This window comes from Populus trichocarpa, chromosome 3 (genome assembly GCF_000002775.5).
Source record: "Populus trichocarpa isolate Nisqually-1 chromosome 3, P.trichocarpa_v4.1, whole genome shotgun sequence".
In the NCBI taxonomy this organism is placed as follows: domain Eukaryota; kingdom Viridiplantae; phylum Streptophyta; class Magnoliopsida; order Malpighiales; family Salicaceae; genus Populus; species Populus trichocarpa.
Window position 1 is genome coordinate 1,767,122 of NC_037287.2, and position 14,560 is coordinate 1,781,681.

The following is a 14,560-nucleotide window of genomic DNA, read 5'->3' on the forward strand; positions in this document are numbered from 1 at the left end:
ACTTTTAGTACGTATTTAGCTAAATAGAATATTTGAAGCTCCTTATGATTCATTATAAATCAAAATATATGTATAAACAATAGAGGTAGCTAAGTTGATATGCACATGAATAAGCAAACATAAGCTTTTAGGTTCGAGTCCAAATATACACAATGCATAATTCCTAGTAATGGGCTTGTGAATTCTTTTTTAATATGAATATAAATCGATACATAAAAATTATACTTAAACAACAAAACTCTAAACACCAAGCATGGTTGCTATAATTTCTTATAAAGTTACATCTCTTCACATAAAAACATGAGTGCATTGCTTTAATATGATTAGCAACATCTAATTAACTAAGATAAATCATGCATTATAGTCACAAGCAGCTTCTTAAACCACCATTCTCTATCAAAAAGTAAGAGCAAAGACCACGTTAAATTACCTTGTCGATTTGTGTTTGTCGTGCAAAGGGCAATGCTTAAGTACCCGGAAAAAATGAAGCAAACTCATCAAACAAATCCTAGTGGTTCTGAAAAAAGAGTTAAAACCTATAAGATGGGGAGAAGAGAACAACTTAGAATATTGAAATATTTGTACAATAAAGTTTTACATGAGAATACATTAAGAAGCATAATGTAAAAGGAAAAAAACATATGTGTATTTTTCTCTTATCAAATTCCCCTATACTTATCTTTTGCACGTCCTCGGGCAAGATTTCAATTTTACTTTTTCAATGTCAAAAATAGAGATGACAACTATGATTGTCTTGGAAACAAAGAAGGAAGTGAGGGGGCTGTGGGCGTCTAGAAGTGAGTCTGGTGGAGGAGATGGTGTGTGGCTTGATAGGCTAGTAATGGTCTCAAGGCTAGAAGAATGGGGTGTTGGTTGACGACGATGAAGGAGATGATGGGAACAGATGGTTTTGAAAGGCTGGAGATTTGATGGTGGGTCTGGACAAGGAACGACTCTAGAGGTTAAGGTTTGTTTTTCTTGTGTGTGGGTTGGAGTTTTGGGTGCCAGTGTTGATGGCGTGAAGGAGGAAGAAAAGGAAGTGAGGGTGAATGTTATGGTTAGGGAGAATGGTGGATGTTGTGTAGATGGAGGCTCGTGGGTAGAGAATTAAAGGGGTCCACGGTTTGTAGGGTTGACTCGGGAGGAAGAAGAAAGAAAGAAAAAAATAGGAAGGACGGCGGCTAGGCTAAAAAAAGGTTAGGTTTTTATTTAGTTCCTCTAATTTCTGCCCCCTTAGTGTGTAACCATCTCCTATTTATAGGTAAAAAAGTTTGTTATTTTTAATTTCTTGGTCCCCAAGCGAACTTGATGACCAAGCAACCTAAAAAACAAATTGGTCCCTCAACTTCTTTCTTTTCATATTTGGTTCCTTGCAAATTTTGATTTTTTTGATTTTTTGTATTTTGAATTTTTTGAAAAAGAGTAACTTCAACAATGACTTAAAAAGAACCTTGACAACTGAACGCGTAGGAAAAAGACGCTGCATGTGACGCAAAGACGTCAAAAACATATATATTTTTTGGGATTTTTATTGTTTTTTTTTTTTTTTGCTATTTTTGGTTTTTTTCAAAATTGGGTAAAACATTTTCTATCTAAAGCCTTCTTAGTTTTTTTTTTCCTGTAATTCACTAGCTCGTCCGAGTCTTTCGTATATTAGCCTTCTACTCAAACGCAAGTGCAGTGCCCATCCCAGGCTGTCTATGCTAATTACTACTCTCGTTGTTCATCAAGCCTGACCTTGCCCCCAGGTGTGGTGTTGTTTGATTATCATAAAGAAGTTTGAAATAATCATTCTGCTTCTTTGATTCTTTCAAGAACTGTCTGATTGGTTGTGTGCATCCTGCCAACAAATCATTAAAAGGTTTTCTAGTGTTAGCCTCATCTTAGATTGGTAATCAACCATGATGTTGCCTTCAGTTGAACCATACTCTTCAAGCATATCAAACTTTATGGAACTGTTAAGTCATCTAGACATGCATAAAAGCTCGTCGATGTATGCTCAATATTCTTCTCTATAACTTCCTCTCAATCCGTCTAAACAGATTATGGAAAGAAATGCATTGTCATCATCACTGATATTCCCTTTTATCACCCACATTCATGTGGCGAGATGCCACTTGAATCAATGGGCTTCAAAACAGATTATTTTACAATCAGTCTTTGTGGCATGTAGTTATCCAAATGCACTCATGCGATCAACATTTTTCAGGTGTCATAACCATACTTCAGAGGGTAAACCAAGATTTCAGACATGAATATGCCTTTTAAGTGCATCGTTACTCTTAACTGCCGCTGGAGTTCACTCGATCATAGATTGTCTTTGAGCAACAGTGCTCTTAGTTGATCTGAATGTGTTCGTTCTTTTGTCTATAAAAAAGAGGCGTTTGTTATTGCCAGATGCTAAACATAATTTCGATGGATTTCATCGAATCATTATTTGATTATGTTTATTTGCTCTCCAACTAATCTAAATATTATTTACATTCCCTTCTAGGATCCGCCGTATTGCCCCCGACCGGCCAACTGTTCAAGGAGTGTTGAGAAATGTTGATGTCATTTTCGTTTAGGACTTTGCAAACTCGATCCATGATTTCTTTGTTCGAGAATTTTTTCTTGTTCTAGAATCAACTCGTTCCTTTCAAAGATCATGTATATTTTGAAATGAAATTAGACAGATGTCAACGTTGAAAGTATTTTTGAAAATCAAGTTTCTTTGGTCAAAGACCCAACAGTACACACCACTTAACACATGCACTCATTTGATTGTCTTGTATTTTAAAAACAAAAATTGATCCATTGTAAGATTAAAATAGTTTTCTTATAGTTTTACCCGAAATATGAAATCGAGATAACTCAATAAAAAGAAAAGAGTAAAACTATAAAGTCATAAAGGGTTTAATAACTAAATTTCAAAGGATAATTTTTTTTTTAAAATTGAATAAAGACCTGCCTTGTTGGGAGACAACTATAAAAAAATAGCAAAATAAAATATTCAAGAGGATGATCATGGCATTAACGGTGAAGCACTTCAAGATGGAAGTCAAGAGGAAGCTAGAAGGTTTCAGCAGTTGCGTTTGAAGCTTAAGATGGCCAATAACTGGGCTGGTGTTTCAAGATTCAACCGTGTAAATTGTAAAACTAATTGTGATTGGATAGTAATTGTCCGTCTAATTAATGCACTGATTATTGTTTTTAAAATAGAAAGTTGAAATATAAATATAAAACGAACAAACATGTTTCGGATTACAAGATAAGTATGTTTTTTTTTTTTTTGGTGTCTAAACTATCTATCCTCGGAGTAAAACGTCATCGCACGCCCATAGTGCTGACGGTCTCGGTCGATGGCACAGACACCATTTATTCTTTGGGCTCCCAAACGCGATTACTCGATGCATGCTGAGGAGATCGAGCGTAATTCTAGCATTATTATATTATAAAAAATATATCGTGGAGCTTGAATTGAAAATGACTTCAAATTATGGACAGGCATGAAAGGATTTGCCCTTCAACAATATCGTGCACCTTGTTGCTTATTCGAGCAAAAACCTCGCAGAAATCTCAAGAAAATGCAGGATGTAGCTCTCCCTCTCTGTGGACCTTATTGATGAAACTTTGGGTGGACTTAGAGCACATGCCTGCAATATCAAGAAACAACATTTTCTAAAATCACAAGTGCCAAAAATAATGGGAAGGATGGGCTAGGTAAAATACAATTAACTGATAACAAACCTTATTTATTCTTGTAGTTTTTTTATTAAATGGGGTCCTTGGCCATTGCCTATGTTGCCCAAAATGCTCTAGCTCACTAAACACTTAGACAAGCATGCAAGATCTTCAGCAAGTGTTTGGTTTTCGCAAGTTAGAACGAACGAGGTGCACGAGAGGCAATACGAGCGTACCTCCCGACTCATTTAGTCTTTGAAAAAGCGTAGTCATAAGCCTGCCATTCTCTTGTTCTATCTACAAATAATCCATCAAGATTTAACTAACGCCATGCGAAATCGATCAAATGAACAAGATTTCCGAAATCTCTCGCTCGATGTCTTTCTACCGTGAATACACTAGCTAGCTAGTATAAATTAACTAACAAGCTCCTTGCAAGAAACCATATCAATCCAGCAGATAGCTTAAACATAACCATTTCTCTCTTTTTTCACGACCCCTTGAGAAAAAAATGCAGATCTTCAGCAAAGTGTTGAGAGATACTGATGTCCGTGTTCGGTTCTCGTTCCCAACTCATTGCTTGCAGCATTTAGATTTTGCTGGAAATAATTCTGTTGATTTGTATGTTAAAGATGGCTGTGGTGAGCTTCGAGTCATTCGTTGCCTGAAGAGAAATGGAGTTTATGACAAGCCAGTGCTTTCTATGGGCTGGCTTAAATTTGTTGCTGATTATGGACTGAGAGTTGGTGACAAGGTTGTTCTTCATCGTGAGGATGACCAGAACCTGGGGTCCCAGTTCATGATTGAAGCTAAGAGGAGAATCATGCTGCTTGGTGAGGAGGCTTGGGGTGATGTGACAAGAGCTAACTAGCTATTATTTGGATGTTCGGCCATATCCAGATATATATAGAAGAATGAATTTATGTATGTGTTTATGTTTGAGTGTTTGTAGTGATCATAATCAATGTTATCTGCGTCAGTCGAATTAAATAAATAGAAGAATGAATTCCGTTTCCAAGAGTTTTTTTTTTTCCAGGTTTTTCAATTTTGTTGGTTTTTTATTTTTATTTTTTCTATTTTGTGCGCATTTCAAGTGTCTGAAAACAAGGATTTCCATTGATTTGATGGATAAATAAATCGAAATGGATAAAAAAGAAATATAGTTCTTTAAATCATGGGAACTAACACATGCATTGGTGATGCTATGAAACAAAGATCGATTGATTCAAATCCATCAATAACATACCGTAATAAAATTATGTTTCTAAAACTTTGATGACATTTTGGAGATTTTTGGAAACTCTGTATTTATAAAACTTTCAACCGATAAAATAAAATGGGATATCTAAAAATTAAAAGAGGGGTAATAGTTTTTTTTTTTAAAAAATATTTTTTAGTTTTACAATATTAATCATATCTTTTAATTTGATCATTTTGATCATTAGATGAGACTAAAATTTTACAAGTAGTCTCCTCACATATTATAATTTCTCCAGTTAAATTAAAGTTTGGAAAGGCCTTACAAAATTGCCAATAACATTTTTATAATTTTATTTTGAAAGGTCATCTTTTTGTGTCTCTTTTAAATTGATTTTTTTTAATTTTATTTTTTAACAATAGGTTTATTGAGAATTGAACTGCATAATTTATTTTGATGAGCTTTGTTTGAGGTTATTATAGTCTCATGATCCGAATTAAGGATTTGAAAAGTTAACTTAGGTTGACCCAGGTTGATCTAATATGTTGTCATTTCAATATTTTTTTAAAAAATATATTATCTTGAATTTTTTTAGTCAAATTATATTCTTATTAATTGTCCAGGTTGTATTTAGATTCATCAAATTGATTCGGTCATACTAGTTTAACAACTTTTTTTTTTATTAGAGTTAGAAAATTTAAATTAAGGTTATATGTGGATTCGAGTTGAAATAACATTTGTTGAATTAATATTTTGAATTATATATATATATATATATATATATATATATATATATATATAAAAGAATAGTTCAATCTCAAAACGATTTGTTGACACACTATGAAACTAAAACATTTAGTTTTAATTGAAAAAACAGAACGAAAACCGGACTGAAGCAATTGTAACATGGACTCCACCATTAGCCTGTGAACTCAAGAGTCCATCTTCCTCTTTCCTTCCTAGTTTATGTGAAGTTTGCTTACTGATTCACATGTCCTTAAAAACTTTTAGAGGTATTACGGATTGGTTTTGTGATGTCTCAAGAGGACAGTTTTTTTTTTTTTTTCTTTTGTAAAGAAATTTGAAGCAAGCAGGCAAGCAACCATCAAGAAACTAGCTCAGTATTGAATTGAAACATGTCCAGTCCTTCAAAATTCACAGAATGTAATGGGAATAGTGAGAGTAATTCAATAAAGAAGCACTGAAACAAAACCCCATGTTTGGGAATCAAAATAAGTCCAGATGGAGGGATTCACAAAAGGCATCAAAATTGAGAAGAGAAACTTACTGCGTTCCTCCTCCTCTTTTGGTAAGCCCAGATGGAGGGATTCACAGAAGGCATCAAAATTGGCCCAAACCTGGAGCAAAACGCAAAGAAATTAAGTTGGTAGCTATACAAAACTCCTGCTTAGGAACCGGAAGAAAGAAAGCGATTTGGCATCGCTGCAGCAGCTAGAGAGATCTTAAAAGAGATGCTTAGCTTACCTCTTTACATGTATCAAAAACAAGAACACCCAATATTCCAAGCCTGGTTCACATCCAAGAGATTGAAGAGGTCAATGCTTCGGTCAATGCAGACGAGAGTGTTGAGGTCAACAGCCAAGTCTCCATGATTTGCTTATTAATTGGATCCTCAAAAACAAAGAGCAAATACCATGAGAATATTCGAAAGCAATAATTGAAGGGGCTTAAGCAAAGATGCCGTTCATATATATTAAGAGATTAGGTAAAAAGAATGGGGAACTACCTGGAACGTAGGACGAGATTGCGTTTGAAGGAAAAGAAGCGGTATTATTTTGACTCACAATCTTGGAACAAGTACAAATAAGTCCTTCTCCTTTATAGTCTGGCTAATCTTACCCCAAGCTTTCTTTCCATGTTAGTCTTGCCTTGGCCTTTTGCCCTCTCTCACACTGCAGAGATAAATCATGCTCGTCTTCTGTTTTCGCAGATACAAAACCCCAGTACTTATATTTGGAATACCATGATTAGAGGCTACTCTGAAGCCAAAATGGGCCATAGCGGCTTCTTGTTTTTCTGCCAAGTGGTTCAAAATGGCGCTGAAATGCACTGTAGGAGCTTTGTTCTTGCGCTCAAAGCGTGCGGCGAGCAGTTTTTGAGAGTTTTAGGAGGGAAATCAGTTCATTGTGGTATTCGAAAGATGGGTTTTGTTTATGCTATGTTGTTTCAAGATGGGTTGGCTCGTTTTTAGGATCTGCTGCGTGGTTGTTTGGGTTTTGCTTGACACTTGTTTGATGGAATTCCCTCTAGAGATGGACTTTGTGTCTATGACTGATGGGTATTCTAAGCGTAACTGTTGGGATGAGAACTGGAAGCTTTTTGACTCGATGTCAGTGGAAGGCAATGTAGAGCCAGAAGAGGTCACTATGATAGCCGCTCGTTCAGCGTGCTCGCAGAAGGGGGGGTTTGAGATTAGGGAAGAGTTTTCACGAATATGTAAAACTAGAAATGGAAATCACCATGAATGTGAAATGTGGCTGCTTGGATTCTGCAAGAGGGATCTTTGATACCATGGGAGTTAGAGATGTGTTCTCTTGGACGAGAATGGTTAATGGGTATGCTAAAAGCGGTGAGCTAGAGCTGGCAAGGATGTCGTTTAATGAGATGCCGGAGAGGAATGTGGTTTCCTGGAGTGCCATGATTGCTGGGTAACCACCCAAAGGAAGCTTTAGAATGTTTGAAGTTCCTCATGAGTTACTAAAAGTCAAAATACATGTATAAACAATAAAGGTAGCTCAATTGATGTGCACATGAATAAGCAAGCATAAGCTTTTAGGTTCGAGTCCAAATATACACAATGCATAATTCCTAGTAATGGGCTTGTGAATTCTTTATTAATATGAATATAAATCATACTTAAACAACAAAACTCTAAACACCAAGCATGGTAGCTATAATTTCTTATAAAGTTACATCTCTTCACATAAAAACATGAGTGCATTGCTTTAATATGATTAGCAACATCTAATTAACTAAGATAAATCATGCATTATAGTCAAAAAGTATAATGCATGATTTGTTAAACCACCATTCTCTATCAAACAGTAAGAGCAAAGAACAAGTGAAATTACCTTGTTGATTTGTGTTTGTCGTGCAAAGGGTGCAACATAGTTCCATTCATTTCAATGTTGGTTCAAATTCCAAGCACACAAAATTGTAATTGTAAAGGGCAATGCTTAAGTACCCGGTAAAAATGAAGCAAACTCATCAAACAAATCCAAAAGAGTTAAAACCTATAAGATGGTGAGAAGAGAACAACTAAGAATACAGAAATATTTGTACAATAAAGTTTTACATTAGAATACATTAAAAAACATAGTGTAAAAGGAAAAAAAACATATGTATTTTTCTCTTATCAAATTCTCCCACACTTATCTTTTGCACGTCCTCGGGCAAAATTTCAATTTTACTTTTCTTGAAATTTGTCAAAAATAGAGACGACAGCTGTGGTTGTTTAGGCAACAAAGATGGAAGTGAGGGGGGCTATGGGCGTTTAGAAGTGAGTTTGGTGGAGGAGATGGTGTGTGGCATGATAGGCTAGTAATGGTCTCAAGGCCAGAAGAATGGGATGTTGGTCGGCGACGATGAAAGAGATGATGGGAATGGATGGTTCTGAAAGGCCAGAGATTTGATGGTGGGTCTGGACAAGGAACGACTCTAGAGGTTAAGGTTTGTTTTTCTTGTGTGTGGGTTGGAGTTTTGGGTGCCAATGTTGATGGTGTGAAGGAGAAAGAAAAGGAAGTGAGGGTGAATGTTGTGGTTAGGGAGAATGGTGGATGTTATGTAGATGGAGGCCCGTGGGTAGAGAATTAAAGGGGTCCACGGTTTGTAGGGTTGACTCGGGAGGAAGAAGAAAGAAAGAAAAAATGGGAAGGGCGGCGGCTAGGCTAAAAAAAAAGTTAGGTTTTTTCAGTTCCTGTAATTTCTGCCCCCTTTAAATGTGTAACCATTACCTATTTATAGGTAAAAAAGTTTGTTATTTTTAATTGCTTGGTCCCCAAGCAAACTTGATGAGCAAGCAACCTAAAAAACAAATTGGTCCCTCAACTTCTTTCTTTTCATATTTGGTTCCTTGCAAATTTTGATTTTTCTTATTTTTTGTATTTTGAATTTTTTGAAAAAGAGTAACTTCAACATTGACTTAAAAAGAACCCTAACAACTGTACGCGTACGAAAAAGACGTTGCAGGTGACGCAAAAACGTCAAAAACATAATTTTTTTGGGATTTTTATTGTTTTTTTTTGCTATTTTGGTTTTTTTTCAAAAAATTATCAAAAATTGGGTAAAACATTTTCTATCTAAAGCCTTCTTAGTTTTTTTCTTTAATTCACTAGCTCGTCCGAGTCTTCCGTATGTCAGCCTTCTACTCAAATGCAAGTGCAATGTCCATCCTGGGCTGTTTACTACTCTCGTTGTTCATCAAGCCTGACCTTGCCCCCAGGTGTGGTGTTGTTTGATTCATCATAAAGATGTTTGAAATAATCATTCTAACATCAACAAATCATTAAAAGGTGGCAACCTGCCAACAAATTATTAAAAGGTTTTATAGTGTTACCCTTATCTTAGATTGTTAATCAGCCATGATGTTGCCTTCAGTTGAACCATACTCTTCAAGCATATCAAACTTTATGGAACTGTTAAGTCATTTAGACATGCATAAAAGCTCATCGATGTATGCTCAATGTTCTTCTCTATAAATTCATCTCAATCCGTTCAATCAGATTATTGAAAGAAATGCATTGTCATCATCACTGATATTCCCTTTTATCACCCACATTCATATGGCGAGATGCCACTTGAATCAATGGGCTTCAAAACAGATTATTTTACAGTCAGTCTTTATGGCATGTAGTTATCCAAATGCACCCATGCAATCAACATCTTTCAGGTGTCATAACCATACTTCAGAGGGTAAACCAAGATTTCAGACATAAATATGCCTATTAAGTGCATCGTTATTCTCAACTGTCGCTGGAGTTCACTCAATCATAGATTGTCTTTGAGCAACATTGCTCTTAGTTGATTTGAATGTGTTCGTTCTTTTGTCTATAAAAAAGAGGCGTTTGTTATTGCCAGATGCTAAACATAATTTCAATGGATTTCATTGAATCATTATTTGATTATGTTTATTTACTCTCGAACTAATCTGAATATTGTTTACATTCCCTTTTAAGATCCGTCGTATTGCCCTTGACCGGTCAACTGTTCAAGGATTGTTGAGAAATATTGATGTCATTTTTGTTTAGGACTTTGCAAACTCAATCCATGATTTTTTTGTTCAAGAATTTTTTCTTGTTCTAGAATCAACTCGTTCCTTTCAAAGATCATGTATATTTTGAAATTAAATTAAAGAGATGTCAACGTTGAAAGTATTTTTGAAAATCAAGCTTATTTGGTAAAAAACCCAACACACACCACTTAACACATGCAATCATTTGGTTGTCTTGTATTTTAAAAACAAAAATTGGCCCATTGTAAGATTAAAATAGTTTTTTTATAGTTTTTTGTGTCAATTTTAATATCTGATTTTGGGTATGATATTTGATGGTACGTGACGAGGTGACCTTCTGTGGATTTCAACTAGTAAGAGGTTTTGAGTAAAGATTTGAGGTTCTGTTGAAAATTTATCTCTCTTGAGTATCTATTTTATCAGTATGTATAATAACCGGTAACTTAGTTCATGAAGCTATGACTTTTATGGAAAAGCTCTTGAAGTTTTGAGAGCGCCATTTATCGGTTCAAATCGCTTACTTGATTAAAAAAAGGCTTTTAAAAGCACGTAATGCAGGCTTATGGTTTATAACTAAGAAAGAAAGGGAAATTCATAGGTTCAAAAGTGTTTGAGGGTTTTCAAGACCTAGGATCACCATCAATTATTTATTAAATCTCTTTCTCTTGTTGTCTTTGTAGAAGAGAGTGACATGCCATATATTTCATCAATAAATCTTGTTTCCTAAAAGTGGATAGGAAACTCCATCATAATCAAGCAATAATCATGCCCTACTCTTAACAAGATTTTTGATCATTCAAAAACTTTCGGTGTTATTAATTAAGGTCAAATGTTGACATATCATCATACCACTCTTTTCATTGTCAATCTTAAACTTAAAGAGAATACCAAAGCCATTGCCCATTTCTTATCTCCATGATAATCTTTTGTCTCAAATTTCAATTCAAAAGAAAGGTTAAGATTCTCGTCATTTCCTTATTTATATTTCACCATCTTTGTAGTAGAATGACATATAACCATGTTTACCTAAACGATCAAAATTCTCTTAACAGGGGCCATAAAGCAAATCCAACTATTTTAACCAATCTAAACATTTTGAAGACGTGAGAGGTTTTATTACAGATATCAAAGACATGTTCATGGTTTAATATATTTTTCTTTTTTTTTTATTTCTTTTCTTTTCCTTCCCTTTTTTTTTGAACTCTTGCCCTCGCCCTCGCCCTCGACATCGACTTTTGGCATTTGTTGTGCCCTTCCTCAATTAGAAACCTTTTTTGCTCTTTCTAGAGTCGATATGAATTTTTCCTACCTTTAGCCTTAACTTGCTTTTAAATGCAGGTGATTTTTATTTTTTTGGCTTTCACATAACTTTTCTTAAAGTTTTCTTGGATACCCCTTCAGTCTAGGGCTTTTTCATTTTTAGCGATTTCTTAATCTTTGGTATTCCATCAAATGATTTACCTAAAATCAAAAATTGAAATTGACACAAAGAACCATAGAAAAAGCCATTTTAATCTTACAATGAGTCAATTTATGTTTTCAAAATAGAAGACAATCAAATGACTGCATATATTGAATGGCATGTGTTTGGTCTTTGACCAAAGAAGTTTGATTTTCAAAATACTTAAAAAAACACTTACATCTCTTTGATTTCATTTCAACAATTAGACTTGAAAAGACATGATCTTTGACATGTGAGAGTTGATTCCAGAAAAAGAAAGATTGTCAAACAAGAAGAACATCAATCAAGTTTGCAAAATCCTGGACAAAAATGACACTGTCACTTCTTGATCATCCTTGAAAAGTTGAGCATTTAAGGGCAATACATTGGACCATGGAAAGGAAATTAAACAATATTTAGATCAGCTGGGAGCAAAGAAATAATCAAATGATAAGTTATCGAAGTCCATTAAAGTTATGTTTAGCTTCTGGCACTGACAAAAACCTCTTGATGATAGATAGAAGAACGAGCATGTTCAGATCAACTAAGGATGATATTGTTCAAAGACAATCCAAAATTTAGTAAACTCTAATAGCATTTGAGAGCAACGCTGCACATGAAAGACATCTTTATCTGGGTTTACCCTCTGAAACATGGCTACGAATCCTGGCAGATGTTATTGCACAATTGAAATTAAATAAATATCATAAGGATGCATACCACCAAGGCTAACCGTGGGACAATCTGTTTTGAAGCTCAAGGTGCACTTCACCGCATGAATATGAGTGATAAAATGAACATCATTGATAATGCCAATGCATTTCTTTTCATAATCTAATTAGATTAGCTGAGAGAAATCCATTGAAAAGAACACTAAGCATACAACAAAGAGCCTTTTACCGCATCCTATGAGATGCATGCTTGGATGACTTGATAGTTCCTTGACGGTTCCATGATAACATATACTTAAAGAGTATTGTTTCAACTGAAGGCAAGTTTGTGGCTAATTAACAATTTATGATGGGTGTTGGCAAGACACACACAACTAATCAAAGAAATTTTTTTGAGAGAATTCATAAGATGAATGATTGGTTAAGCTCCTTCATGATGAACCCAACAACATTACACTTGGGGGCATGGTCATGCTTGATAAACAATGAAAGCAGTAATCATCGTGGACAGCCTAGGATGAACACTACACTTACATTTAAGTAAAGGGCTAGCACACAAATGAGCCTGTCAATCAGAAGAATAAAAAAGGCTTTGGATATCAAACAAAGGCAGCCTATGACAATGAAACATCAAAAAGGGAGGGACCTATATTTTAAACCAGGTAAGGATGCATGCATGTCATCTGACCTAGTCCAAAAAAGAAAAGAAAAATAAATTTGGGCCGACACCAACCCAACACTCTTCTAGGCCGATGCTGGCCTAACACCTTTGGACCAACCTCGACCTAATTTCTTTTGAGCCGATCTCGGCCCAGCAAGGATGGGCTCAGCCCATATATTTGGGCCAACCCATCCCAATATATATTATTATAATATAATATTATATATTAAACAAAAAAAATTCAAAAATCCTTTCAAAACAATTTGTGATTTTCTTGTAGAATATTCTATCAATTTTGATTAATATTGGATTGTATTTTTATACTATAAAGATACAAATCTGGTATTCAAATACCTGTTTTTTCCAAAATGTTTTTTTTTTAAAATTATATAAAAAACTATCTTTTTTTCATACATGCGACCAAGCTTCTAAAAAATATAGAAATTTTCATATTATATTTTCATACAACAAAAATTAAAAAAATATGTATTAACATGCATTTTTTGTTTTAATAACCTGTTTATTAAATGCATGAGAGCAAGCCAATATTTCAAAAAATACAAAAAAAACTATTTTGTTTTTTTAATATTTGGGATTACAAATTTATATGTAAGACGTATTCATAATATTAAATAAGAGTTCGTTCTTCTTTTGTTCATGTTAGAATTGTTAGGTTTTTTCTAAAAAGATAAGGATCTCTTTACTAAGGAGGACTTTTCTTAAACCTTATCACCAACAATTAGAAAACACATGCAATAACATCTTAGCATATATCATACATATTAGGAACCTAATGGGTCACACACATTAAGAACTAATAGTAAAAAATTAAAGTGGTATAATTTAATTAGGTATGACGTAATTAAATATATTTTAGAAATTAAGGACTAGAATATAATTAATACAAATATTATATTTCTAGACTTAGAAAAATCAAGAAAGGACTCGATTAAGTTAATTTTAAAAATTATCCTGAATTAATATATGGATATTATTCAAGGAAAAAATTGAAATGTTTTAGGGTTTTAAAAGCACGTGGGCAACAAGGGTAAAGTGCCCTACCGGCGACATATGGAAGAAGAAGGGGAGATAGAGATAGTTTTAGGGTTTTGGGGTATTTTACCTTTTTACCCCTTCCCTTTTGTGTTATGACCATACGGTTTATTTTAATATAAAATACCCTTTTACCCTCCTCTTTATGCTTTTTTTAACCCCTCAAATAAAATTTTGATTTTATTTTAATTGAAACCCAAATTAAATTAATTATATAATTATTTTTCATAATATGATTATAATTTAATTAAAATTGTTTTTAATTAAATAAAATTTGGATTTTATACCTTATATTATTTTAATTAAATTATTTTGATTTATGGATAAATTAGATACATCTTAACCCACTAAAAAAAATCTAAATGAGATTTCTCAAATTAAAAAAGAGAGATTTCCTCTACAATAATAAAGAACAAAGAAAAGAAACCGCTGCCTGTCAAAAAGATATCACATAGCCTCCTCCGAGTAGAAACGTCATTGCACGCCCACAGTTCAAATATGATCCCGTGTGGCAAATTTTTTCAAAGCCTCTGGATTTATTCTTTGGGCTACATGCACACAACACAGAAATCAGTCGAACTCGAAATCCAAAAGCGATCACTCGATGCATGCTGCAGAGATC

General features: G+C 34.2%; 2 protein-coding genes across 12 annotated transcripts in view; one reads left to right on the plus strand and one right to left on the minus strand.

Moving 5' to 3' along the window:
• LOC112326845 (uncharacterized) overlaps positions 1–14,560 on the plus strand; it is a 57,036-nt gene that overhangs the window by 1,188 nt on the left and 41,288 nt on the right. For 4 of the 10 annotated variants that reach the window (XM_052451446.1, XM_052451444.1, XM_052451445.1 and 1 more), the window contains exon 2: positions 4,344–4,417. The exons of the other annotated variants lie outside the window; for them this stretch is intronic. In XM_052451446.1, coding sequence (XP_052307406.1) covers positions 4,344–4,417 — 74 coding nt within the window. The remainder of the gene's footprint in view (positions 1–4,343; positions 4,418–14,560) is intronic. 10 annotated transcript variants of the gene reach the window in all.
• LOC112326852 (uncharacterized) lies at positions 3,357–6,601 on the minus strand. Of its 2 annotated transcripts, XM_052451450.1 has the most exons (5): positions 6,347–6,601; positions 6,150–6,219; positions 3,900–3,960; positions 3,730–3,812; positions 3,357–3,635 (listed from the first exon to the last, which is right to left on the minus strand). In XM_052451450.1, the coding sequence occupies exons 2-5, from the start codon at positions 6,201–6,203 to the stop codon at positions 3,531–3,533; spliced, it is 303 nt and encodes a 100-aa protein (XP_052307410.1). In that variant the 5' UTR covers positions 6,204–6,219; positions 6,347–6,601; the 3' UTR covers positions 3,357–3,530. The 2 variants fall into 2 exon arrangements, 1 of the variants encoding a protein (XP_052307410.1); XR_008058778.1 differs by lacking the exons at positions 3,357–3,635; positions 3,730–3,812; positions 3,900–3,960 and adding an exon at positions 5,942–6,007 and having other exon boundaries at positions 6,347–6,596.